The following is a 26,870-nucleotide window of genomic DNA, read 5'->3' as shown; positions in this document are numbered from 1 at the left end:
TAAAATGAAAATAAAGATGGGAACAAAACAAATAAAAATACATAAGAGAGAGAAATTACGATACTAACCTTATTGCGCTATTAAAACCTTTCTATAAAAATACACAAAAACAAATACGTGAAATAAATTAACTAAAAATTAAATTAATAAAATAAACAAGAAAAAATTATAAAGAAAAATAAATTGGAAATTAAATTACAGAATTTTAAAGAAGAGAAAAAAGAAAAGAAATATTAACCTTTAAATGAAGATTCACTTTTTTTTCTTTTTTTATAAATAAAAAAAATACCAGAAAACAATTTAAATGGAATTATTCACATAAATTAATTCTATGAATTAAAATTACTTACCTCCCCGGCAACGGCGCCAAAAACTTGTTGTGCAAATTTTAATGTACTCGCAAGCGCACGAATCTATTGTAGTATAGATCAATGGTGACGAGTGTCGATCCCAGGAGGAGGAGGATTTTAATTATATGTAGAATTAATTTTGTAATTGGGTGGTTGAAATTGCGGTGGAAGTGATTTAAATTATCCTAAAATTGGAATTGTAATGGCGAGAATAAATTGAAGCGAAATCTATTGAAATGACGTACTTGGGTATCTGGATCCGTATCAACATGCATCATGGGCTAAATAATCCGTATTAATGCCAATTAAATCATGAGAGAGGAATCCACACCTTATGAACCACGTTCTAATCAATATGGTGCTAAGGGCTTATCGTGCCAAATAATAATAACCTTGTACTAGAGGGCCGGTGAAACCAAGGCGGTACTAGACAAGAATATTATTATTTGTCGACGAGAAGTCAAAACATCCACAAAAACTAGAGGGGAAGAGAAAATAAATTTACCAAATTAAGCCCATGACACATGTTGAAAATTCACCTTCAACCCAAGCTTGAAAGAAAATTAGCCACTCATAATTGAACTAGGGGCAAAATGAGAATTTATTAAAATACGAAGAAAATACAAGATGGATAAGGAATTACAGAAAATGGATCCCAAAAATGGATTCAGAGATATCAAATTAGGGGGGAGAGGCCCCATTTTATAGATACATGGAGTAAATCATGGTCATCGGATTAAAAACAGTTTGGACGCTCAGGATTGCGCCACGTCATCAGTCAACAGTACGCGGTTTGACCACGCGGATGAACAGTAACACGGTTTGACCCGGATGAACAGTAACGCGGTTTGGTTGAAAATAATCCTGTGTGATGCATGTACCGTACGCGAGATTTTTCGTCCACTAATATGCTGCCACGTCACCATCAACAGTACATAAGAATTTTAGCCCAACAAGATCGTGACACCTCATCAGTCAATGCCACATCATCATCCGTCTATGTGAACAGTAACGTGTACAGTACCGTACACGTGAATAATACCGTACATGTGAACAGTGCTATTTTTCCTTTTATGCTCCTCCTAAGGTTTTTGACCGTCCTGAGTTCAAAAGTGATGTCCGTTTTGCCATCTGATCTCTCATTTATTGTGAAATGACTATGATGCCCCTAAAATACATAAAATACTTAATTAAAATAAAACAAATGGAATTAAATCAAAAGAAGGTTAAATTCATAAAAGTAAAGGTGTTAGTAAAACTTGAAATGTAAAATGACGGTTTTCTCCTTTATAAATATACATTTTCTAACACTCAATACACAACTGCGGCAAAGAAAAATGCCAAGAAAAGGAATGTTGCAAGGGTGTTGTTTCAACACCAAATGGTAGAACCTGATGGCAGTGGTGAAATATCCACTGGCCACCAACGGCTAAGTTATGGCCGTCAACGATCCAACATTCCATCTCAGCAGAGAACGTGCGGAAGGACATCGAAGACAACAATGCTAGATGATTCCATTTCAACGAAAAGGACACAATTAATTTCAGACTTTGAAGTGACACAAGCAATTTCTGAAATTCAAAATTCACTGATTGAAGGTAACAATCTACATGACAACCTAAGTTCCGCTAATCATCTGCCAACAACTCCTGACATTCGCAATTATCCAACCTCATGGGCATCGGATAAAGGTTGGGAAGCAGCTGATGATTCAGAGGATGAGACAGTTTATTTGCCGAACACCAATGAAGATGATGAAGAATTACAAAGGTCGTGGGTCGGCTATGAGGACGAATTATTTAAATTCGGAAAAGACCTGCAAAAAGGGAGCAAAAACACTAATGGTTTTTTATTTGACAATGTATCCAATAACCAACTGGTGATGAAGCTAGGACAGTGGTTCAAGATGGTTTTCAGTTTCGAAGAGCCTTAGAGGTTCAAGCAATTCGGGATGGTATAAAACTTTGCAAAATGGATAACACGAGTACCTGTATCAGTTGTGAGTGTTCAGATCTTAGCTGTGATTGGAAAATCACTACAATGAAAGAACACGCAACCAAGATGTTCATCATTTCATACATCACTCCAGTGCATAAGTGTACGAAACGTTTGTCTAAATTGAAGTGGGGGACAAAGTGGATTACAGCTAAGTTCCTTCACAAATGGAAGCAAAATCCACACCAGCAACTCCATGTATTAGGGAATGAAATTGCTGCAACTTATGGGATAAAATGCCCCATTTGGAAGTTGAAGGCTATAGACACCACTGCAAGAATGTGGCTTGGACTAGACCATGGAGAAGGGTATGCACAACTTCTGCAGTACAGAGAAGAGATGGAGATGATAAACAGCCACAACATCATCATTATAGAAACATCAACAAAACAACAATCCAGCGACGAAATATTTGATTGCATGTTTGTTTTCTTGTATGACACTGCATATGCATTTAAAACAAGATGTCGAATGCTTCTAACAGTTGATGGATGGGAGATTGATGGTCCATATAAGAGTGTGATGCTGATTGCAGTGTGTCGTGATAGGAATGATGTCGTCCTCCCTGTTGCATTTTGCGAGGTTCAAGAAGAGAACTTGGATTCGTGGGCTTTTTTCCTCAAGAATGTAAACGACGGACTCCGGTTGGAACGTGGAAAAGGACTGTGCATATTGGGTGATGGGGATAATGGCATTGATGAGGCTGTTGAAGAGTTCCTTCCATATGCTGTGTATAGGCAGTGTTGTTTCAGCCTTTACAGTAAAATAGTTGACGAATTTCCTGATGTCAAAATTCATTCAGCATTTTGGGGAGCGTGTAGGAGCACACGCAAGGAGAGTTTCAACAACCAAATGTCCATCATAGAAGCCGTAAATGTACAATGTTATAATTGGCTCCAGTACACTGGTTGCCTCAATTGGCCACTATTTTCAATGCCGGAATGGGTGAAGAGTACAGAGATAACAAAAATCGCCAGTGAACAACTTCGAATTTCATTAATGAGATATGTGCACTTGAATGTGGCACAAAGATATACAGCAATAACCCGAAAAATTGCTGAACTTTTTCAAACACGATATTTGGCTGGCTGGGAATGGGTTTATGATCCAATCACACCAGCTGTGAGACAACAAATCATTCATAATCTTTTTGAAAGTGAAGGGTGGACTGCTGATGTCACTCTGCACAGTCCTGTGGCCGTTGTAAGTAGACATGGACTTGTCTATCAAGTGAACAGAGAACTTCTAACTTGCTCTTGCAGGTTATGGCAACTCTCTGGAATTCCTTACCTACATGCTTGCCGATGCATTGACGTATGGGGAGACAACGTTGATGCATACGTACATAAGCTTTTGTCTGTAGATGAATATAGATCAGCTTATGGACCATGAATGAATATGCTTCCAGAAATAACGCAATGGGAATGCCAGTCATATGACCATGTATTGCCCCCAATGACAAGGTATAGCACCTGCACTTGTTTTGAGGAATCAAATCATCACCCCGAGATAACACCCTACAATTACTCCTTTCCTATGAGGTTTACCAATACAAAAGATTGTCTTATATTTTACATAACGCAATGACACTCACACTCTACTTTTCCTTTGTAGCAAGTAATCAGTGTTCTGTCGCAGGCATAGGCACCTCTGTTCGATTACCTGAATGCCCCTAGTAGGAGTAGGAGCAACATTGAGGGTAAATTCACTAAGATGTCATTGTTAATTTCATCGTCCAAGTTGTGGAAAATAGTAAATGACTTTTCTGTTTGTAGGCCTCTTTTTGCGAATTCGGCAGTTCGAGGTTCATGAAAATATATGTCCTACTTTGCGCCATATAGAAGTCCTACTCACAACTCAATGTATGGACACCCTGAAGTTGTTTGCAGAGTTCATGGGGAGTTTTCACACTTAATTCAGTTCGACACAGCTGTTGATAGTTTTTCAAATCTGTCAACATCTGTTCTAATTTTGTACTAGTGCTGGTTTCGAATATTGGATGTAATCATTTTGTGTATTTTTTGTATGATGATTTTTGCAATTCACTACTTATTGCCTTCAGTAGTTCATATACCCAATCCCGGTCCTCTCTTAATGTTCGTATACATTTTTTGGATTCCATATTTATCTATTCCTCCCCACTTACAAATGCAGAACGTTTGTTCGTTTTTTATCGTGTGGTTGTTCAATATATTTTTGTCCTCTACAATTTTTTTCTCAGTTTTTTCATTCCAATCATTTATCAACTTCACATTAGTTTCCTCTATTTTATTGGTTTACTAGTTCTCCATTTTCTAACTAATTTCCTATGGCTTCATGCTTCACTTATCTGCAACACCTATAATAACTTTTATCCATCATCGGCAGCGATTTCTTATCCCCTCCCACAATACTTAATTCCAAATTCAGTGAGCCTTTAAACTTCATCCACAATCTCTTTTTTTTTCCCCTTCTATTCTTGTTTTAAATTTTCCCTTTTCAGTCACACTGTCTTCTATTCCTATTGCATTACTGTTACCACAACTGTTCAATCAGGATTACTTGTTTCCATGGGCTTCTGTAACCAGTTTCTTTGCCCACTCCTCTATATGAAACCATGAACACTCATGTAAAAGTGATAAGTACATGCACAATCGAGTATTAAACTTGTTAAATGAAGATGATTAGCACCCAAATTCCATCCACCCCACCTAAACAAAAATATACACATACTGGTATCACTTTTTTACACCTACAACAACATTAGTGAATGATATTATTCATGTTTTCTCTTTTTATTAATACCATAACTCAAATATTAAGTCCGCTCTTAATATATCATCCAATTATAGTTATTTTCTTTTCTCCTTTTTTCTCTCCTTTTATTAATAACGTTTCGATTCATTACACATATTACGTTAGCAGATTATCTCTTAATTTGAAACGTTAACCCAACTTCTTAAATGGATTCGATTATGTGTAAATCTTTTATCAACTTACTTAGTTTTTTCAACCATACAATTTACACTAACTGTGTTCACATTATCAGTTATACAAAGTTTCATGTTCATTATGACTTACACGTTTGAAGGATAACCTCCAAAAGAAATCCCAATCAATTATATCATACAATAAGTTATGATATCAATAGCAGTGTCGAACTGAATGGAAAAAATCCCCACAGGGACAGGTACTTTAGGAGATTTTTCCCATTCGGGGAGGGTACGAGGATAATTCTATACCCAATTTCTTATTCGGGGAAGGCACGAGAAATTTTTTTTACCCAGTTTCTTATTCGGGGAAGGGGCGGTGATGAGGTTGAATCCCCATCCCTTCCCCATTTCCCTTTTTTTTTATTTTCTAGTAAATAAATAATAAAATTTGAATTATATTATAAAATTATAAATATTGCTAAAAGTAACAAATATCAAAATTTTGATATTATTAAATTTTTAGGCCTAATTAACTAATTAAAGTCTTAAATTTTTTTTCTGACATTAAAAATGTCGGGTAGATTTTATTAGCCCACAAATTTTGTTTTATTAAAAATATTAATTAAGTATCTACATTTTTTTTCATTTATTTTATTGTCGATATAATAATTAATTCTTTTTCTTTTTATTGTATGATTATGAAGATTGATAAAGATAATTATTTTGATAATTTGTACTTTGCATGTGACTTTTATAATGGATCAATGTTAATGTAAAATATATTTCGAACTTTACTTTAATTTTTTTTAAATATAATTAATTCAAAATAAAAAATTCTAAAAATTTGTATTACTTATTCGGGGATCGGGGACTCTCGGGGGTCCCATGTTATCATTCGGGGAGGGGATGAAGATTCTTTCAAGCAATTCTAACAAGAATAAGGAGGGGACGAGGACATATGTAAAATATCGGGGATGGGTACGGGGATATTGGTCCCCTCCCCTCGCCTCCCCATTGCCATCCCTAACTTCTTCACTGACTTCAATCATCCATTTCATATTAACTTATTTTATTTTATTGATATCAATATGCACAACTTACCTTTATTTTGTTTTCTAGACTAATAAATAATACCACGGCCACATTATTTTCTACCAAAAAATGGCTAAATAGGTTATTTGCTTGTTATTTTTCTCCATATTTTGTTTTCATACAATTAAAATTATTACCCCTACACTAACTTATATTTCTTACTTTATTATTCCATTTATGTGCTTTCCATATGTAATACAAAGTCCTCAGTGTGTATTCCATCCTAAACACACAATAGTCAAGTTCACGTGCCAAGAGGGTTACTGCCTTCTATATAATTACAATGGAATTATATTGCCTTTGTTCCTCTTACTACGACCAACTCACTATCTTCATTTATAACTTTCCAATGTTTATGTATGTTACACTACAATCACTTGACAAATCCCTCTACAACTAAATTCTTTTTTCCCACAAATATACGCTCAGGAAACGCATCACCTGCTTATTGTGCAAACCTTGCTTAACATACTTATGAAACATTTTCTTTCAATCTTACTCCGACCAGTACTACCACACTTGCACCATGTTGTTTGCAATCATTACTTCCATATATCGTTTTGTTATTGGATTAAACACAAAGGTTGTAAAATTACGAAAACGAACTTATCATATATGCTCCTTTACCAATCCTGCTGACCGGCCCATTACTTGCTTCTCCGGTTACTCTATTTCTCTGCGTGTTTTTTTCCCAACCGTCTGATTAAATCGAAGGCTGACTTTGCTACAGGACAAACAAATGGGGTACCATACGTCTGATGCAAAGTAGTTTTGGCCTAGGATAAGTAAGGAATTGTTTGTCATTACCGAAGTCTAAAGGCATGCATACTACTTGTTCTAGCTGGTGGGGTAGGTTACAAGAGAAATCATTTCCAATGCTTATTTACTGTTTGTTTTTCTTTGTCACTCTTACCCAAGCACATGAGAAGTCCAATGGTGGCCTGGTGTTATATACAATGTAGAAGTTAGAAACTTGAGTCTTTATTAAACTTTTTCACTAAAAAGAATTATAGCAAAGGAGCAGATCCTTCTTTAATATGGTAGCAGTTAGATTTCTGAACTAGTTTCAATAGATTTAAAATTTTCTATAAATAAATTTATAATTTTTCTGTAAATATATCTAGATTTTAAATTTTCTATAAACATATATATTTTTTTATAAATATATCTAGAGTTGCGGGGGATTTTAGATTGTAACTATAAACATAGATAAATATTCTCTCCAAGCAAAAATCTATACATATAGAGTTTTTACTTTTTAGTAAATTATTGTAATGTGTGAATCACGGCCATTAATAAAAATATATAGAAAAATGCTAGGTAGAGAGAAAGCTGAGAGAACGCTGAGAGAAATAATGAAAAAAAAGGGTAGAGAGAGAGTGGGTAGGTAGAGAGAAGAGAACTAATTTGTCTCAGCATTCTCTTAGCTTTCTCTCTACTTAACACCACTTTAGAGTAAAGTCCACCCTGCAATTAATTATTTTCGTATAAAAAATTGTTGGTTTGTTTGTATTTTCTTAAATATCATTTTTCTTTGCCAACACCCATTTAAAAATTATATTAATATTAATGCTTATATAGATTGCAAGTGTTTTGCGTTTATTTTGAAGATTCTCAATCTTCTTAGCACAACAAACAAATATAAATATGACATAATACCATTAGGTTAGAAAAATGTTTTGGTATATCCGAAGTAATTAATGCAATCAATTTTCAGTGAGAATATGATTTGGAGTAGTACTATACATTTCAAATTAATTATCTCAAATGATGTGACATTTACCAACCAATGATATATCATCTGAAATAAATTTTGAGATAAAAAATTTAGGATGTCTGTATCTTATTAAATTTTTTATGTGGATAACATGGTACCTAGATGTACAATAAAAATACTAATTTTGAAACATCTTATTATTTATATTAAAAAAACAAAAACAAAAACAAAAAGAAATGACAGTGCAAAATATGAGAAATTTACAAAAATGGCCATAAAAATTTTGCATTTTTCAACTTTGACCTCCAAAGTTTTTTCTATCATAACTAGCTAAACACCCTATTTTTAGACTACATTACCCTCATCACTTTCATCAAATTTACAAAGGCATGCCACTTTTTCAATTCCAGCACAACTAAATACGGATCTTCCTCAACAACTTAACAAACTTCATCACTCTCAACAAACTCCATCAATCTTAATAAATTAACAAATTTCATCAAATAAATATTGCATAATTGAAGATATAATTATCAATTGGAGAGCTTCTTAAGGTTAGTTTATACTCTTACCATAACCTAAACTTTTAATCTATTGATTTTATCATTTAAGTTCAAAATTAAAGTGGGTTTTTGTGCAAACATTGTTATTTTTCATTAATAAAATAATGTAATTTGTTAAAGTACTTAGTTTGAGTTAAGAAATGAAGATAAATCATTGAAACTCCTGAAAAATCGAGCAAAAAAGAAGCCCAGAACAAGTGACACAGGCACCTGTCTCACATAAAACCAGTGGGTTTATGTGAGACAAACACTTGTCTAACTGCCTGTCTCACTTGTTCCTACTAGTTTTATGTGAGATAGGCACCTGTCTCACTGCTCGTCTTACTAAATTTCAGCTATTTTTTGAAAGTCATAACTTGGGCTACATGTGTTCGTTTTAGGCGTATAATATACCGTTTCAAAGCTTACGACGAGACAAATCAAATCCAAAATCGTATGGTTCATTTCATCCATATAAATGTAGTGCATCTTCACTTTACCATATATTTGTCGCGTGTAATCTTATGTCTTTTGTTTTTTTATATAATTTTTTAGGTTTAATGGATTCTGTTGTACTTCAATTATGTTACGACAGTTGGTGGGAGACGTTAGCAGATGCCTGTACGGAGTACGTGAATGCCAAGAATACAACTTTTTTAGTTTGGAAAGATTGTACGTTTGAGCAATTTCTGGCAAAGGTGTATAAAGTTTTACAGATAAATCCTAATGAATATAGTATGACGATGAAGACAACTTTGAGATCTAGTAACACAATGTATCGTGCATGTTCACTACCTATGGACATATTTAATGATGAAATGGTTAAGGTTGTTGCTGCACATGGCCTCTGATGTAGTCAATTATGGATGCATCCATATATTTGTCACCACATCTCCTCGAGTTTCGGCCGAAAATCCTGAGCCACTTGTGGAAAGTAAAACTTCGTTTAGAGCAAACGAGTCTATCCCCGATATTGAGGAACATGTGTTACCACAACAAATGTTATTGCAACAACGTTACTCTTCACTCAACAAAAACAATGACACCATTGATGAGAAAAATATTACGTTAGCGGTTGTTGAAAAAGAGGTGTTATCATTAGGGATATCGTTAAGACAACATTACTCTTTATTTCACAATAATGATTTCCGTAGTTATGATGATCCTGCTGATGACACCAACAACACAGAAGTTGATAATGCTTGCTTGGAACTGTTCAATAGTATGCAAGGTATGAACTCCAATACTAAAGTTGATGATAGGGGCATTGGTCATTTTGATATTTCTATCAATGATGAGGATGAACATCAGTATGATATTCCTATTAATAATAAAGACAACCGATTGATTCCTCCGATGGCCCATTTGAGGAGAAGGACAACAGTTAATCCTCTGGTGTGTCTAGCTCCAGTTTTGCTTGTTGGTGTGACAGGCATCAAGAGGCAGCACCTCCTGGTGCGACAGGCACACCAAGAGACGCTGTCTCTTGGTGCGACAGGCACCAAGTGCGCGACCTGTCGCACGCGAGATGCGCATAGGCTGGCATGCAGCTCGCGTGCACAGGCTGGAGCACCCACGTCGCGCGTGACAGATGCGCGCGACAGCCGCATCCCACGCGCGCCAGCCTGCGCGCGCGAGTTGCGTGCCTTCCCTTTCCCACATGCATCTCACCCATCACCGCCATTAAACATCAACAACAGCCTAAAGACTCAATCCATCACCAATGCAACCAGCACAACACAACAACAACAACAACAACAACAAAACACAACAATGTCGGGTTTTCAATAACTCGCCTAGGGTTTTCAATTTTAGTCTTTGATTTTGGAGATCTTCAAAGATTTTGAATGTGATATAGCTTATTTTCACCGTCGACAATTGCCTATGCTGCCGATCCACGCCACCGACGATGTATATGGGATTCCGGTGATGAGATTTTAGTTAGAGGGAGAGGATTTGGGCTTGAGAGAAAATGAGAGTGATGAGGGTAGTTTGGTCCTCAATTTTGGGATTTGGCTAATATTGATTGAAAAAACTTTGGAGGGTTAAAGTTGAAAAACGTAAAACTTTTGTGGCTATTTTTATAAATTTGCCGCAAAATATTCGAAGCCTAAATTAGGAAATTAAAATGATGACGTGAGTAATATTGCCTGCCACAGTAAACGAAAGGAAAAAGCGGAGCCACAGAAAAAAAAGGGAGTGCTCACAATTAAAGACTCTATGCTGCTACAAAAGATATGCATGCTGCAAACCAATTACAATAAACTTGTAGAGATCAATGGAGGTGAACTGCTTGTCCAAATTTGCCATGACAGGCCAATGGGATAACATTGTGCAGGCCTATGAGAACAATCCCATGTCTCGAGAGGCCAAATTAACAAGATCTGGAGACACAGCTTTACACATTGCAGCTGCAGCTGGGCAAACAAACATTGTATCGGAATTGGTGGAAATCATGGGAGAAAATGCATCAAACGTTCTGAAAATACAAAATGATAGAGGCGACACTGCTTTTCATCTAGCTGCGGCTCTTGGGAATGAAGCAATGTGCCACTGCATGGCCTCAAAAGATCGCGAACTCATCTCTGTACGCAACAATGACAGTGAGACTCCACTCTTCTAGGCAGTCCTTCATGGCAATATGGCTGCATTTCTTTGCCTCCATTCTTATAACCAAGAAAAAGACAACCGTCCATGCAGAAAAAATAATGGGGAGACCATTCTTCATTCTGCCATAGCTGGAGAATACTTTAGTATATATCTTACCTTTAATTTCTAAATTTCTTTTCTTTTCTTTTCTTTTTGGGAATATTAATAATTAATTTCTAATTTTTTTTCCCTTTCTCTAATTCTTACAGGTATAGCATTTCAGATAATGCGAGCCTACGCAGATCTTGTAAACTCCGTGAATGAGAATGGACTAACTCCACTTCATATTCTAGCTAGCAAGCCTAATGCATTCAAGAGCGGTAGCCGCCTCGGGCTCTTTGATCGTATCATCTACTACTGTTAGTATATTGATCTGGTCCAATCTCTTATATCCTATACACAAATCTGCTTCAATGAATTAGTGTTTAATCTTCTAAATGGTGGGTTGAATTGTCAGTATCAGCTATGTTAGTATGCCTCACTAAGATACTTGAAAATATTCATATGAGCGTTAACCTGTTTAAATTTTACTTGTAAGGTATACCTGTCAACGAGTTCAAGGTGGACAAACATGATCATGAAGCTCACTCGACATATTCCAGGGCCAAGAATGGTCGTAATCACCCAGAAAACTATGAGACATGCTTCGAGTTCTTCAAGCTTATAAATAATTCAATAGGAGCACTAATTAGTGGGTTAATTTGAACCATTACATGTTTTAGTTTATTTTATTTTTTCTCCAAACTGAAATTACAAGTGCAATCCCTACAAGTGCAACAGAGCAGCTTCTTAATTAATTTCCTTGTTTATTTATTTATTAATTCTTTAAGCTTTCAATTTTATTTTGTCAGCTAAAACAAAGGGTGAGGCAGATGATAAAGAAAGTCCTGAACGTAGTAGATGCATAAACTTATCAAAGAATGGTGACAAAGATGGTCAATTTTTTCCACCAAATGATGCTGCATGTGTCCTGTTTTTCAGGCTGCTGATGAAGGCCTTGCTAATTGTTCTTGGTCTAGGTAAGTATCCATATCCATACGCTTGCCACATTGCTTAGTTTAATCGTTCATTGATTAGCAGGATTTTGGAGGATAAAGAGCATCACGGAGAAAAAAGAGAAACATACATGGGCTTATCAAGTAATGAATGAACTGGTTCAGCGTGCTTCGTTGTATAAGTATGATGATCATGGAAAAAGTTCTCGAGATTCTAGACCGGATAAAGATGGAGATACTTTCTCAGTTCCAGAAACTCCACCTGTTCTGGAAAATGATCAGATATTCCAAAGCAGAAACATATGCTTAGAATCTGCAGTTGCAGTTCATAACAAGGATGGCAATGCAAGAGATGAGACGGCAACAGGTAATATTCTATTTGTATTAACCTATTAGGATCCAAGAAATTAGGCTTACTGCTTTGGTACAAAACAGGAAATTGTATTTATGTGCTTGTAAAGAACCTGTAAAATAGTTTAAAATTATCAAGTACTTAACAAGATCGTTAGTCCAAAAATGATCACAGAAACTATATACAAATCAATGCTACTTGCCGCAGTTAAGGGCAGTGCTACATATCCTAAATTTTTATTATAAATGATGTGACATTCATCAATTGGTTGGATAAATAACAAAATTAATTCACCTGAATCTTGTAAAGAATTATCAATCACTCAATAAATGATTCATCTTTTGAGATGAAATTTGGAATGAAAACTTTGAGATGTTGATCGTTACCTACATAAAATGATTTACAGATTTCTTGAATCTTGTCCAGCTGCAGTCCAAGAATTAAAATTTATGAAGAAAAAAGATCAACAATCAGGGAGAAAAGCGACACCGATATTGATTGCAGCAAAGATGGGTGTGACAGAGATGGTGGAGAAAATTTTAGATACAATTCCAGTGGCCATCCATGACTTGGATTCGGAGAAGAAGAATTTAGTCCTCTTGGCTGTTGAGAACAGGCAAACCGGCATCTACAAGCTCCTGCTGGATCGGAAAATGTTGGGAGAAAGCGATTTAAACATTTTCGAACATGTAGACATCAAAGGAAACAGTGCATTGCATCTTGCTGCGAAATTTGGTGAGTATGGACCTTGGCGTATTCCAGGAGCTGCTTTGCAAATGCAATGGGAAATCAAGTGGTATAAGGTACATATGTTCCCTGTTGATTCTAATTCACCACAGCCACAGGCTCTCGTTCAATTCTTGTCCCTCATTATTATATATTTTGGACATCACAGTTTGTCAAGGAATCTATGCCGCGATATTTCTTTCTTGGATACAACAACAAAGGCAAAACACCAAAGGAAATCTTCACAAAAACACACAAAGAACTTGTGAAAGATGGCCAGGAATGGCTGTCAAGAACCTCCGAGTCATGCTTAGTTGTGGCAGCACTCATAGCAAGCGTTGCACTCACAACTTCAGCTACTGTGCCAGGTGGCCTCAACGAACAAAGTGGTAAACCAATCCTGGAAAATGAACCCGCCTTCAAAATCTTTGCCATTTCATCATTTGTTGCTCTGTGCTTCTCTATGACAGCCTTGTCATTTTTCTTCTCAATACTCACTTCTACATATCGAGAAAAAGATTTGGCCATGGCCTTGCCAAGAAAACTTCTCCTTGGTTTGACGTCGCTATTTACATCAATTGCTGCTATAATGATCTCATTCTGTTCAGGGCATTTCTCTGTTTTAAGAGATGAGATGAGATCAGCAGTATATCCATTATATGCAGCAACATGCTTCCCGATGATATTTTTTGTTCTTGCACACGTTCCTCTTTACCTGGATCTTATTTGGGCTATCTTCAAAAAGGTTCCACAGCGTGGGAAAAGTGTGATTCCTCATTAAGTTATTCCCTATTTTTGTTCTTTTCCTTGTTGTTTGGATTTGAAGAACTCGTTTCTGATGAAGTGTTTTAATTGAATTCTGTTTCTGTTTTGTCCGTACAAGTAGCAAGTTTCCGTGACATTACACCAAAAATAAAATTGAATATATAATAAAAAATAATTACTAAAAGAGTATTTTTATAATAAGGGATTCCTTACTTTACCACAAATTAAAGAGAAAAAGGGATTATTGATTTGCAGGCGCACGAGCAAAACAAAAATAATAAGTTCAGGCAGCCATGAATTACAACTTCGAAAAAGCCGAGCCCCCGCCCTTGAAGGATGATCGGTCAACCAAGAAAGCTAGATTTCGCTCCCAAGGGGCTGACGGGGATAATCCGGTCACTCTCTCTTTTAAGGACAAACTGATGGAGTCTCAGAGAACTGTTGTGGAGGATCCAATTAATGAAGATGGTGCGTTGGATTTTGAGCCCGAAGATATTATGGTTGAGCATGGGATTAATATGCCATCTATTTCTTTCTCTCCGAAAATCCATGCACAACTGGTTCGGCCATGGCAATATGCGGTGGTGGTTAAACTACTTGGGAAGTCTATTGGCTACCGAGCCCTTTGTAATCGTTTGGGAGCGCTATGGAATTCAACTACAGGGTTCAATGTTATTGATTTGGAAAATAACTATTTCTTAATCCGTTTTAAATCCAACGAAGACATGGAGTTCGTTCTAACACAGGGACCATGGACGTTAATGGGGCATTATTTAATCGTCCAACTGTGGTCTCCACAGTTTGATAGTTCGAAAGAGGAGTGTGATTCTGTCATAGTCTGGATCCGGTTACCTGGGATGGCGCTTCACTACTATCATAAGCGCATCCTTCGGATGATTGGACAGGTAATTGGCAATGTCGTTCGAGTAAATTATAATACGGAGTCTGCGACAAGAGGCAAGTTTGCGAGAATTGCAGTTGAAGTCTCCCTTTCAAAGCCACTGGTCTCACAATTTCTTTTGGATGGTAAGGTCCAGAAAGTCGAGTATGAGAATCTCCCTTTTATTTGTTTTAGTTGTGGAAAATATGGTCATTATTATGAGGCCTGTCCGGATAGAGTTATGAGAAATGAAACAATGCGAGAGAAGGGTCTCGGTGGTGAAAAAACCACTACCGCAGCTGCTCCGGGGAAGGATGCCGGAAGGGATGATCAGAATGAACCGAAGTTTGGCCCGTGGATGGTGGTCTCTAGAAAAGGAAAGCAACGTGTTAATAAGGGTAAGGAGTTAATATGGGATCTAAACCATGATCATCAGAATAATTTTGGTAATAGTTCCCGTTTTGAAGTGCTTGATAGTGATATGGCTGGAGAGATTGACAAGGAAGCAAACTGTGAGGGATTTGTTCCTAATCTAGACCCACATGGACCCACCAATAACCTTAACAGACATAAACTAAGACCAAAAAAACAGCTTTCATTTAAAAAGTCCCCCGCTCCCATGCAACCAACCCGAACCATACGTAACCAAAAGATTGCCATCCCTGACATCCAACCAGCCCCTAGCCCCATGCAAAATTTACAAGTTCCACGTGATTTGAACAAAGACCATGCAAATCAACCTAATCTCCCCACCCATGTTTTCGCCCATACTAGCCTCAATCCCCTTTTCCACACTGTTATTTCTTTCCGAACTGTCACAAATATCAACCCCATGTCCACGCCTTCCAACCCAACAGAATTGCTATCCTCCAACACCGTGGTGGCAGAAACGCCTCAACCACCAGGGGAGCCTCCTAATACTGGAACTTTTGAGGTGAATGAAAATGCTGAAGATGACAGCAATGATAGTGACTTCATGCATGAGAGTGGCGATAGGAACTCTGACTCAACAGAGGATGATGTATCTCTAGACGATGAAAATGACATAAACCTGGACCATGAGGTCTTGGAGAGGACGGAGTAAAGCTGTCCTTTTCTCTCTTTTTTATATTTTATGTCTAAGTCTATTTTGTTTTGGAATGTGCAAGGTGCAGCCTCGAAGAAATTTTACCGAGCTTTTGCAACTATTCTAAATAACTACAAACCGAGCATTGTGGTTATCTTAGAGCCAAGAATTAGTGGCTGCAAGGCAGATGATTTTATTATGAACAGTGGCTTTTCTCGGTCACATCGTATTGAGGCTACTGGTTTTTCTGGGGGAATTTGGATTCTTTGGCATGAAGCTTTTGTCATTAAAGTGGTGTTGAATCACAAACAATTTGTTCACATGCAAATTGTAGAGAATAATAATTTTTTTTCTTGGGCCACAGCTGTTTATGCAAGTCCGAACCCAGTTTTGAGGAGGCATCTTTGGGTCCATCTCAACCACATTGCAAAGTCGGTTCAGGGCCCCTGGATTGTAGGTGGCGATTTTAATGCTATTATGTATGCATCTGAGAGAAAAGGAGGTTCCCAGTATGGAAGTAGAGTTTGTAAGTTATTTCGGCAATGGTTTCACTCGAATAAGCTTCATGATCTCCATTTTAAAGGGCCACGTTACACTTGGGCTAGGGGTAATCTTTATAAAAGACTTGATAGGGTGATTTGTAATGATAATTGGTTCAGAACTTTTACTGAAGGCTCGGTCTTACACCTTCCAAAAGTTGAGTCTGATTACAGACCTCTGCTGGCACGTTTTGTTAGTGAGGAAAAGTGTAAGCATGGTCCCAAGCCGTTTCGTTTTTTAGCAGCTTGGATTACTACCAAGGACTTTGCTGATTTTGTTGCTACCCGTTGGAATTCCAATGTTCCTTATATAGCGGCTGCTCAGACGTTTACTAGTGAGGTAATCCAATGGAACAAGGATTGTTTTGGGAATATTTTTCATAAGAAAATGAGGCTTCTAGCTCGCCTGGGAGGAATCCAGAGAGCTCTAGAGGTTTACGATTCAAAGAGCCTTCATCGTTTGGAATGGAAACTTCGCAGAGAGCCGGAGGAAGTGCTGCATCATGAAGAATTACTATGGTTACAAAAATCTCGAAAAGAATAGCTGCGTTCGGGTGATCGTAATACAGCTTTCTTCCATCGGAAAACTATTACCAAATGAAAGAAAAATCAAATCATAGCTATTCAAGATGATTCAGGCCAATGGTTATACAATAGCGACGACATTAAGAAGCACGCTGGTGAATTTTTTTCTACTCTGTACACTTCAGATATGAGTGGCTCCCATCCTTATGCCCTCACGGGCTGCTTCCCTCCTATTGATGCTGATATGCTTCATATGCTGCAAGCTCCTATAGATGACAATGAAGTTAGATCGACTATTTTCAGTATGAAACCACTGAAAGCCCCTGGAGTGGATGGTTTTCATGCAGTTTTTTACCAATCTCAATGGTCTACCGTTGGGCCTTCAGTGTGTAGTTTTATTAAAAATATTTTCGAGAATAAGCACATCCCAAGGGAGATTAACAAGACCCTTCTAGTCCTCATCCCGAAAGTTGCCAATCCTCTTAATTTGAAGATGTATCGGCCAATAAGTCTCTGCACTGTGATTTACAAGACTGTGACCAAGCTGATTGCTAATAGGCTTCAAACTATCCTTCCTCATGTCATTGGACCGTATCAAACGAGTTTTGTTCCTGGGAGACACATTATAGAGAACATTGTCGTAGCTCAGGAAGTGATCCACTCTATGAAGAGGAAATCTAGTAGGAGAGGGTATATGGCTATTAAAGTGGATCTTGAAAAAGCTTATGACAGGTTAAGCTGGAGTTTTATCTTTGATACTTTAAATGAGACGGGTTTACCATTGGAGCTCATTCAGGTTACTATGGAATGCATTACCACTGCACGGATGAATGTTCTTTGGAATGGCGAGCTTACGAAGGACTTTGTACCTTCCAGGGGCATTCGACAAGGGGATCCTATTTCCCCTTATATCTTTGTATTGTGTATTGAAAGGTTGAGCCATGGAATTTCTAAAGCGGTGGCTGACGGTGTGTGGAAGCCTATGCGTCTGTCACAGAATGGAATCCCCCTCTCACATTTATTTTTTGCAGATGATTTGCTTTTGTTGGCTGAAGCTTCGAGTGATCAGGCAAGGATAGTTAACTCGGTTTTGGAGGATTTCTGTATCAGCTCTGGAGTTAAGATTAACAGAACTAAAACTCAGCTTTTTTTCTCGAAGAATATCCATAATGGTGAGGCCTCCCGTATTGGCAATTTTCTTGCGTTTACAATCACAAAAGACCTTGGGAAGTACCTTGGAATGCCTTTGCTTCATTCACGAGTAACAATGAATACTTATCATGATATTGTTGACAAGGTAGAAAAGCGGCTTTCGGGTTGGAATGCTTCACAATTGTCTTTGGCGGGGAGAATCACACTTACTCAGTTTGTTTTACAAGCAATACCAGTGTACGCCATGCAAACATCGGAGATTCCAGCTGGGGTTATTAATAAGATTAATCAGATCTGTAAGCGGTTTATATGGAGTGGGTCGAACGAGAATCGAAAGATGAGTCTTATCGGTTGGGATAAGGTTTGTCAGCCAAAAATTTGTGGTGGCTTAGGGCTTAAAAGTCTTAGGATGATGAACAAAGCCTTAATGATGAAATTAGCTTGGGGTCTGGTTCTGAACCAACGAGTCTTTGGTGTAGAGTACTCTATACCAAATATGGCGTAGCTGACTCGGATTTCCCTCTTGGTTTACCAACTCGCAGTGGTTCGCATCTTTGGAAATCAATTGGAAAGGTTTGGTCGAATACTCTTAAAGGGCTACGGTGGAATATAGGAAATGGTAGGAGGGTCTGTTTTTGGTTGGACTGTTGGGTTACTAAGCACAAGCCTTTGAGTTCATATGTGCTGGCTCCTATTCCTGTCGAGAGTTTAATGAATTTAATTGTTGATTTTGTTGATGCTAATGGCAACTGGCGCTGGGATTCTTTTGAACATCTCCTCCCGAATTGTATTATTTTAAGAATTGCAGCTGTTCGGCCACCAATGGAAGGAAAGGGAGATGATAAATTTTTTTGGGCTAATTCTCAACGGGGGGACTTCTCTGTCAAGTCTGCCTATATGGCCATAACCAAAAATGAAATTGGTATAGAACACTCTCGGTGGAACATTGCTTGGAAATGGAAGGGGCCGCCTCGTGTGCAAACCTTTATATGGCTTGCCCTTCATGATCGGTTGAAGACAAAAGCCGAAATTGGACGAAGGCACATCCATATTGACTGGACCTGTGACCATTGTGGGGTGGCATCAGAGACCACGCTTCATGTACTTCGTGACTGTTTTATGGCAAAAAGGTTATGGAACCAACTTCTCCCAAGTGAGTGGCGTCAAGTTTTTTTCTCTTCAAATCTTCTTGACTGGTTAACTCTTAATTTGAGAAGTAACCAATGCATGGAGAATGGTTTGGAATGGTCTTGTATGTTTGGAGTCGCAATATGGAGACTATGGTTTTGGCGGAATCAATACCAGTTTAATAAGGTTTCAACGGACTCAATTCGTATGGCTCAAGATGTTCTTATTCGTGCAGAAGAGATCACTAGCTCCAACAAGTCTGGCCTCAATAGTCCGACAAGAAAAATGGAAAAGTGGATTGGGTGGCAACCCCCTGTATGGCCTTTGTGCAAACTTAACTCAGATGGTGCATGTAAAAGAAATAGGGGTTCGTTTGCTGGAGGAATTCTTCGGAACTCTAACGGGGATTGGGTTAGTGGCTTTGCAATGAACATTGGGTATTGTTCGGTCATAGTTGCAGAACTATGGGGGGTTTATCAAGGTCTGGTTATGGCTTGGAACCACGGTATTCGCTGGCTTCTTGTTGAAGTCGATAGTCAGTGCGTTGTTCAAATGCTGAATAATCTTGAAGAAATGACTAATGAATACTCTCCGCTGGTTTCGTCCATCAAAGAGCTTATACACAGGAATTGACACATTTCTGTGAACCATGTTTACAGAGAGGCAAATTTTGCTGCAGACTCAATTGCGAATTATGCTTCCGACCTTCCAATTGGCCTTCACAATTTGAATAATCCCCCGGCTTGTGTCATTCCTTTTCTTCTTCATGATATGTATGGGGTGGCTCACCCCCGAATAGTGTCCTTGTAGCTCTTTTAGCAGAGCCCTTATTGAATCAAAAAAAAAAAAAAAGAGAAAAAGGATACAAACTTTAATAGATTAACATTATGTCAGCTTTTTTATTTATTTCCTTTTTTTTTAATGAATTCAAAACAATTCACTTTCTTGATGATCCCTCTAGAAGAGTGGGATTATAACAATATCAATTTCTCTAGTTAGTTCGTTTTATATTTCTACGTGAGAGAATTTTGAGGAAATTTTTTTTTCCCGAGCTAAAATTAAAAAAAAAAGAATATTATCATTTAATATCTATTTTGCTTTAGTCTAACTTATAAAAAAAAATCAAAATTAAGGATTATTTATCATTTGAACTAGACTTTTCTATCTTTATCCATGGATCCTTTACTTATACTTAAAAAATTGGAAGTATTGATCCAATTAAAAAAATAATTTTTATATTTAACAAATATTACAAAAAAAGATGAAATTAAGAAAACCACCAGTTGGGCAATGGAGCCACAGCCCAACGAATTTTACAAAACATCCCAGCAGATGGCTTTAGCAGCCCAGCTACTAGAAATCAGACCCAAACGAGTCCTTAGCAAACATTGGTTCTTGACATATTGTTCTCTAACAAAAGAGAGCATGATGCTCTGCTCTTCATTGAAAATTTTGCTATTTTGCTAGCTAGTGCTTTGTTTCTTATTACTATTTTCTGGGCTTCTTTTGATTGACGTTTAATCTTGGTTTGCATTTGAAACTTGTATGTTAGTGTCAAATCTTGGCTTACGATCATTGTTTGTCTGGCAAACACTTATCTTGGGGTTTAGATTGGAACCACTGCAGATTGGTTTTGCTTTAACAAAACATTTGCGTTCGATTTCTGATAGGTTACTAAACAAAGATCCGAGATTCTAATGTATGATAGTTGACAAAACTGAAAGCAATTTTTCCATAAAATATGTTAAGATTTCAAACTACAAACAACCAAATTTGGAAGATTTTCTTCTAAAGAAGCTATTGTTTGGCAAGTTAAGAATGAGTGGGCTATCAAATAAGAACTAACAATCAACAAGTCAGTTTAAAATATTTTTCATTCTTTAAAGGAGGAGGGATAGGTAAAGCTCAAGTAACTTTTTCAATCCTTACTTTTTTCATTATTCGAAATTAAATAGTCAACTAAATAAATTGCTTAAAATCACTTAGTCAGATTTTTTTCATTATTCGAAATTAAATAGTCAACTAAATAAATTGCTTAAAATCACTTAGTCAGATTTCTGTGAACTAAGTCTTCCTGACAGTATATTATTTGCGAGCTCAAAATACATTAATAAATGATCATTTTTAGAACATATGGAGGAAATTGATCTTGGAAATTTATTTTTAGATAGAATTGAGATAAAAATTTGAAGGAAGCGCCAATTGGACCCTCACTCAAAATGGATTCATTGAGGATTTGTGGACTCAATCAATCACCAGGTAATCTATCTCGTCATTTTATGATATTGACCGATGCAATTACACAACGTTTATGTGTACAATTTCCATATTTTTCCTTCAAAACTATACGTCCAAATAATGCTAGTGATTTCCTTCTAAAAATTTTGATGACTGTTTCATGATAGTAGGGATTGCTACATCTTGTACCACAAATTCATACTGAAAATATATAGATTATCAAAATCCTTCATAAAATGTCTTCAAGTATTGCTAGAACTTTATTATTTCTTATTAAATTAGTTGATTCTGTATAAGGACATGCTATTTTGTATGCTGCGGTATTGATTCGCTCAAGGCCGAACATTCATCGCTATTCCCCATTACAATTTGTACCCATTCATCAATATGATATTTTCCATTTACACTCTTTTTGGTTGGGGTGCACAAATGCAGCTGCTCTTCCAACATTATTGTAAACTCCATAATAAATGTCCTGTTAGAAATTTCACTGCTAGTGTATTCAATAAAATAACCTTTGTGGACTAAGTTTTCCTGACAGTATATTATTTGCAAGCTCAAAATACATTAATAAATGATCATTTTTAGAACATATCGAGGAAACTCTCCGAAGGACAGACAAATCTCTCATTCATTTATTAGGTATGTTGTACAGAGTAAGGGTAACTGCATGACCTAAAAATTTGATATGAAATAAGAACCATTTACATTGATGAGTGTCTTTCACTCACTACATAAAAACTCAAGCATATATGATGAAATGGACATTTAGGCAAGGGAAGAAAAATGAAGTGGTCGTTTTCCCATCTCAGTCTCTTACAGCACACAAGTGAAAAATTTATACTCGTACTATATCTGTACATATGTCATACGACACGCGTCAGCGTTTCGTAAATACATATTTCCCATGCATCCAGAGCAAAGGATATCACCATGGAACTGGAAAGCAGCAACATTTCTGTGAAACCAGAATGAAAGAAATATCAGATTAATTAAGCAAATTAACAAACAAAAATGAAATTGGAAATAAAAGACTCATTTGGTAACAACTCAAGGCTTTGTGTCGCCATTTTCATGCAGGGAAATTGAAACCATCAACAGAAAGATCCACCGTACCTTAAAAGCTTCATTTTTGTGTTTCTTCAGATCTTTGTAATGTGGTTTTCCTGGTGTTGCTGCTGCTGCTACATTTCCGGTCCCTTTGAGCCTCTCTTCTCTCACTTGGTTGAAAATATAAGTGTATCCATCAGCTGATGTAGGGTCAGGCTCATCCCAATCTCCGAATTCTGGAACTGGAGCAGTGTGATCAGTCTGCAGCATCAAAAGGTAGCTTGATATAACTAAGATTCCATATATTATTCATAGAGAAATTTCCCAATTGAAGTCGGTACACTTCAACAATATGGCATAAATTCTTTATTCCAAGAAATTCGACAAATTCTTAACACAAGTTGTACTAAAGAAATGTGAATCAGAAACAGGAAACTACAAAAGCAAAAAGCAGCAGCCAAAATCCCAATAACATGCTTCCCTATAACCAAACAATAAGTAGGACTTTTCAAATCTAGCTGCTGATCCAATTCTCCATCTAAATGTACATGTTCTAGTAAGCCTGTGTAAACTATGTAAGTGATTGTGATCAATGTTCAAGCAAGTTCAGCAACACACTTGTTAAAAAGAAATCAAGGAGGTAAAAAGATTACAGTTTCAGCGCCTTGAGTAACTGATCTCCGCTGGGAACATCCAGTTGAATAGTTTCTCCATGGGGATATGGGTGAGCGTCCAATTCTGCTGTCAAACCCTGCATTCTGCTGCCTTGTAGTCATTTTACGACCAGGGCGGTGAACAAGTGAGTTAATTGCAACTTCAATATTTACAGTATGATGATACCAGGGAGATTCAGTAGGTCTCCTTAGGTCACCATCTTCTCGCCCATTTTGTGCCCCTGATTTGGTTTCCGTCTCGAAGGTAGAAGTTTTAATAGAAGCAAGGTTATCTGAAATTGTATTTTGATTTTCATGAGTGTCATTTGGATTTATCTTTGCAGCATTTCTCCTTTTCCTTGCCTCATCAAAGTAGAGTGAGTAAGGGACATGCTCTTCAGTCTCCCAGTTCCCAAACTTGGGCACATGGTTGTATCGCTGCCGAAATAAGCAAGATATAGAAAATTTGGAGCTAGAGGTAAACATAAAACAAATAAAGAAAACAGAGAATATTGACACACAAATTAGAACAAAAGTATAAGTTTTTGCTCAGCTTAGTGGAAAATCTTTTTTCTCAAGCATTATACTTCTAACTCTGTTTAGATCTTTCATAATGAGACCATTAACAATTAAAATGTCCACCAGAAAATACAATCTGTACACTGAAGACTATCCTACATATCCAATTTGGTAGCTCCTGGATATGTAGCACATTCAAAACTTTAATTATACAAAGTAATCTGATAATTTCATGGAAGTAGTGAAAAAAAGAAAAGAAAACAACCAACAGCAGCCTAGCCATGGTTGATGTGGAAGCATAACAAATTTTCTTAAAGATATAGGCTTTTGTCGGCTTAAAGACTTATGTTAGATTCTCACGAACATTCAAATTTTGCCGTATGCACAAACATTGCAAGGCTTCTTAGTCACATCAAATGAGTTTTGTACATTTAGACCTTAACCTAAGTTTAAGACCTTCAAGATTGAATCATTTCATCACAAATGGACAAGCAAAAATATTCAGTGAAGATGTATATTAGGATTTAGGATACCAAAAAACACACTTCGATCATTTTTCTCAAGTTGAGAAATTTAATTCCAAATCTTTGAAAAGACATCACAACAGGTCCCTAGTCTTCTACCTATTATCAGAAGTATTTATCCACCTCTCCCAACATTATTGTTGGGCCGGTACCTGTCAGTTGAAGCCTTTGGATCAAGAGGTATCTTTTACAAACTAAGTGGATCACCAAAAAAAGAGCAGTAAGAAATAACAGTAACAGAGCAACTATTCATTTGCATTCTTTATACGTGCTCTAACAAACAGACAAACCAGAATTGAAAGCCAGATATTAAAGAAATGTAAATCAGAATCATTTAGCCAGAGCTTTAATTTTCCAACATCAATAAAACAAAATTAAATAAAACCCAGAAGATAAATTAGCATACTGTTTATGTAACCAATTCTTAATCTTAGAAACCCAAACTAGTACTTATACAATCAAAATTGATACAAAATCAAATAGCACTCCAAAGGCTATTCACTATCTTTCTTTTTTCTTAATTTTTTTCCTAAAATAAGATCATCATTTGACATAGAGCACTGACATCCAGGCAAGACAAAATTAGACAAAATACTGACAAAAGCTAATTGACTTGAGCAAAGTACCAGAATTGCTATACGATACAAAACAAGGCACAAAACAAAAAACCAAAACAACATAAACAATAACCAGAGAAAGCAAAAGAACTCACAGACACTGCCATTTGTCTTGAAAGAAAGCTTGGTTAGAGTTGGACAATATCCAAATGAGTGAATCGAGTTCAAGTTCACAAAGAGGATCAAAACCCCAAAGACTTCAAAGAAAAAAAAATGGAAAAACCAATCGACCATTGATTTTGACCCTTTCTAGTGTTCACAGCTCTCACTTGCATTTCATTTTCTGTGTTTCAAGTTTTGGAGTAAGCTTTAAGTTAGTGAATATTCAATGTCTCCATAGACAAAGATGAAAGAATAAAGATACCACCTAGTTGAGTTAATTAATTAACATAAATGAATAAATAAATAAACAGAAGGTTCAGTTAGTTAATCGCGGTCCCGCTAATATATATTTAATTTTAAAAAAAAAACAATAATTTCCTCGGCCCTCCGTCAGGTTTGACCAAGAGAAAACAAAAATTATTGGTATAATTAAATTGATCATCACCAAGAAATTTGACAAATAAACAGAAGGTTCAGTTTATTAATCGCGGTCCTGCGAATTATTATTTTATTTAAAAATAATAATAATTTCCTTGGACCTTCATCAGGTTTGACCAAGAGGAAACAAAAGATTATTGGTATACTTAATTTGATTATCACCAAGAATTTTGACATTTTTTTTTCTAATGGAAACTATAATAAATCATATATGCAAAGCCTCAGAGATTATAAATGTAGCGAAATGAAAAATATTTCATCTTTACAAAAGAAGTAGAACAACTCTAAGTTTTCTTGGTGAATCTGAAAATTCTACTTTGACATCATGTATAACAAATTTGACTTGATAATCAATGGAGATAAATCAATCTCACAAGTAAATCGTATGCCAAAAATTCAATAATTGGATCTTAGTGGTAGAGAATGTAAAGCATGAGTACTTTTGTTGGTTGATTGGGGTTTTAGAATTAAAGATTTATTGATTGACAAATTCTTCAAGTCAATTTGAGATGATTTTTAAAACTTTTAGAATGAGTGGTGATGCTTTGGCCCTCATTTAATCTCATTAGTCTCCACTCTTTACTTAACGCGATTAAAATTTTAAATAATCTTTATCTCTCAATATATTGTTGGGAAAATATATTTTTTAAAAGCATATGTGTTTATTTAATTATAATAAATAATATTCTGATTAATAAAATAAATGAAGTATTTTATTCAAGTATCTTAGTTGCATTAATATTTTGAGTAAAGTCCATTTAGTCATATTATATGTATTTATGTGATCACTATGTGGATTCACAGAAGACATAAATACAAGTTATCTTATGATTAAATAAATTTAGTTCGCAGTTAATAATAAAGTTGGGCACTTTATTTAGGCATAGACTGTAATAAATTCATTAAATTATTTGTCTTAGTTATGTATGCATTTATTGATGTAGTGATCACATATGAGATTTAATTAACTTTGTAATAACTGTCAGACTTATTAAATCTCATAGGCATTGATTTTACTATAATCTTAAGCTTGAGTTAGTTATAATTTCATGATTGTAATTGTTATTCCATTTGAGTTACAAATGGGCACGACACACACTTGGTGGGAGAAATTATGAGTAATGAAATTATAGATTAACAATATAGAATTTGTACAACACATCTCTTGATGGGTTTTCGGCACTTGATCATAGAATTCTTTGGCCAGAGTGTGTCAACATATTTAGTATGTTGAAAATGATCATTAGAGAAAACCAGTAAGTATCAAGGAACAAGATGTAATTAAATTGATTGGACAGTTGAGATATCAATTTAATTAACGATGTGATACAAATGATTATGAAG

At 36.3% G+C, this 26,870-nt stretch overlaps 3 protein-coding genes and 1 pseudogene across 3 annotated transcripts; 3 read left to right on the top strand and 1 right to left on the bottom strand.

The window, feature by feature from the left end:
- Positions 1–2,321: 2,321 nt before the first annotated feature.
- Positions 2,322–3,737, top strand: LOC127899893 (uncharacterized). Its single transcript, XM_052434038.1, has one exon. It carries the CDS (start codon positions 2,322–2,324, stop codon positions 3,735–3,737), a length of 1,416 nt encoding a protein of 471 aa, XP_052289998.1.
- A 7,149-nt stretch (positions 3,738–10,886) lies between these two features.
- Positions 10,887–14,111, top strand: LOC102627627 (uncharacterized; annotated as a pseudogene).
- Positions 14,112–16,089: 1,978 nt separating this feature from the next.
- On the top strand, positions 16,090–17,124 carry LOC127899892 (uncharacterized). Its single transcript, XM_052434037.1, has one exon. The coding sequence runs from the start codon at positions 16,090–16,092 to the stop codon at positions 17,122–17,124; it is 1,035 nt and encodes a 344-aa protein (XP_052289997.1).
- A 5,103-nt stretch (positions 17,125–22,227) lies between these two features.
- Positions 22,228–25,363, bottom strand: LOC102624283 (RPM1-interacting protein 4-like). The gene is made up of 4 exons (XM_006493017.4): positions 25,082–25,363; positions 23,327–23,764; positions 22,740–22,934; positions 22,228–22,581 (listed from the first exon to the last, which is right to left on the bottom strand). Exons 1-4 carry the CDS (start codon positions 25,091–25,093, stop codon positions 22,552–22,554), a joined length of 675 nt encoding a protein of 224 aa, XP_006493080.2. The 5' UTR covers positions 25,094–25,363; the 3' UTR covers positions 22,228–22,551.
- Positions 25,364–26,870: the final 1,507 nt, after the last annotated feature.

This window comes from Citrus sinensis, chromosome 9, assembly GCF_022201045.2.
Source record: "Citrus sinensis cultivar Valencia sweet orange chromosome 9, DVS_A1.0, whole genome shotgun sequence".
NCBI classification, from domain to species: Eukaryota; Viridiplantae; Streptophyta; class Magnoliopsida; order Sapindales; family Rutaceae; genus Citrus; species Citrus sinensis.
Note: the sequence above shows the minus strand (reverse complement) of the source record. Positions and strands in the feature narration are given on the sequence as shown.

What these genes read in the sequence shown, in the direction of transcription:
- LOC127899893 (XM_052434038.1), top strand. Translation starts at nt 2,322, where the DNA reads ATGGATAACACGAGTACCTGTATCAGTTGTGAGTGTTCAGATCTTAGC.
- LOC127899892 (XM_052434037.1), top strand. Translation starts at nt 16,090, where the DNA reads ATGTCTAAGTCTATTTTGTTTTGGAATGTGCAAGGTGCAGCCTCGAAG.
- LOC102624283 (XM_006493017.4), bottom strand. An exon ending in TTACTCAAGGCGCTGAAACT is followed by an intron (nt 22,935 to 23,326) that starts GTAATCTTTTTA and finishes TTGATGCTGCAG; the next exon opens with ACTGATCACACTGCTCCAGT. An exon ending in ACAAAAATGAAGCTTTTAAG is followed by an intron (nt 22,582 to 22,739) that starts GTACGGTGGATC and finishes CTGGTTTCACAG; the next exon opens with AAATGTTGCTGCTTTCCAGT.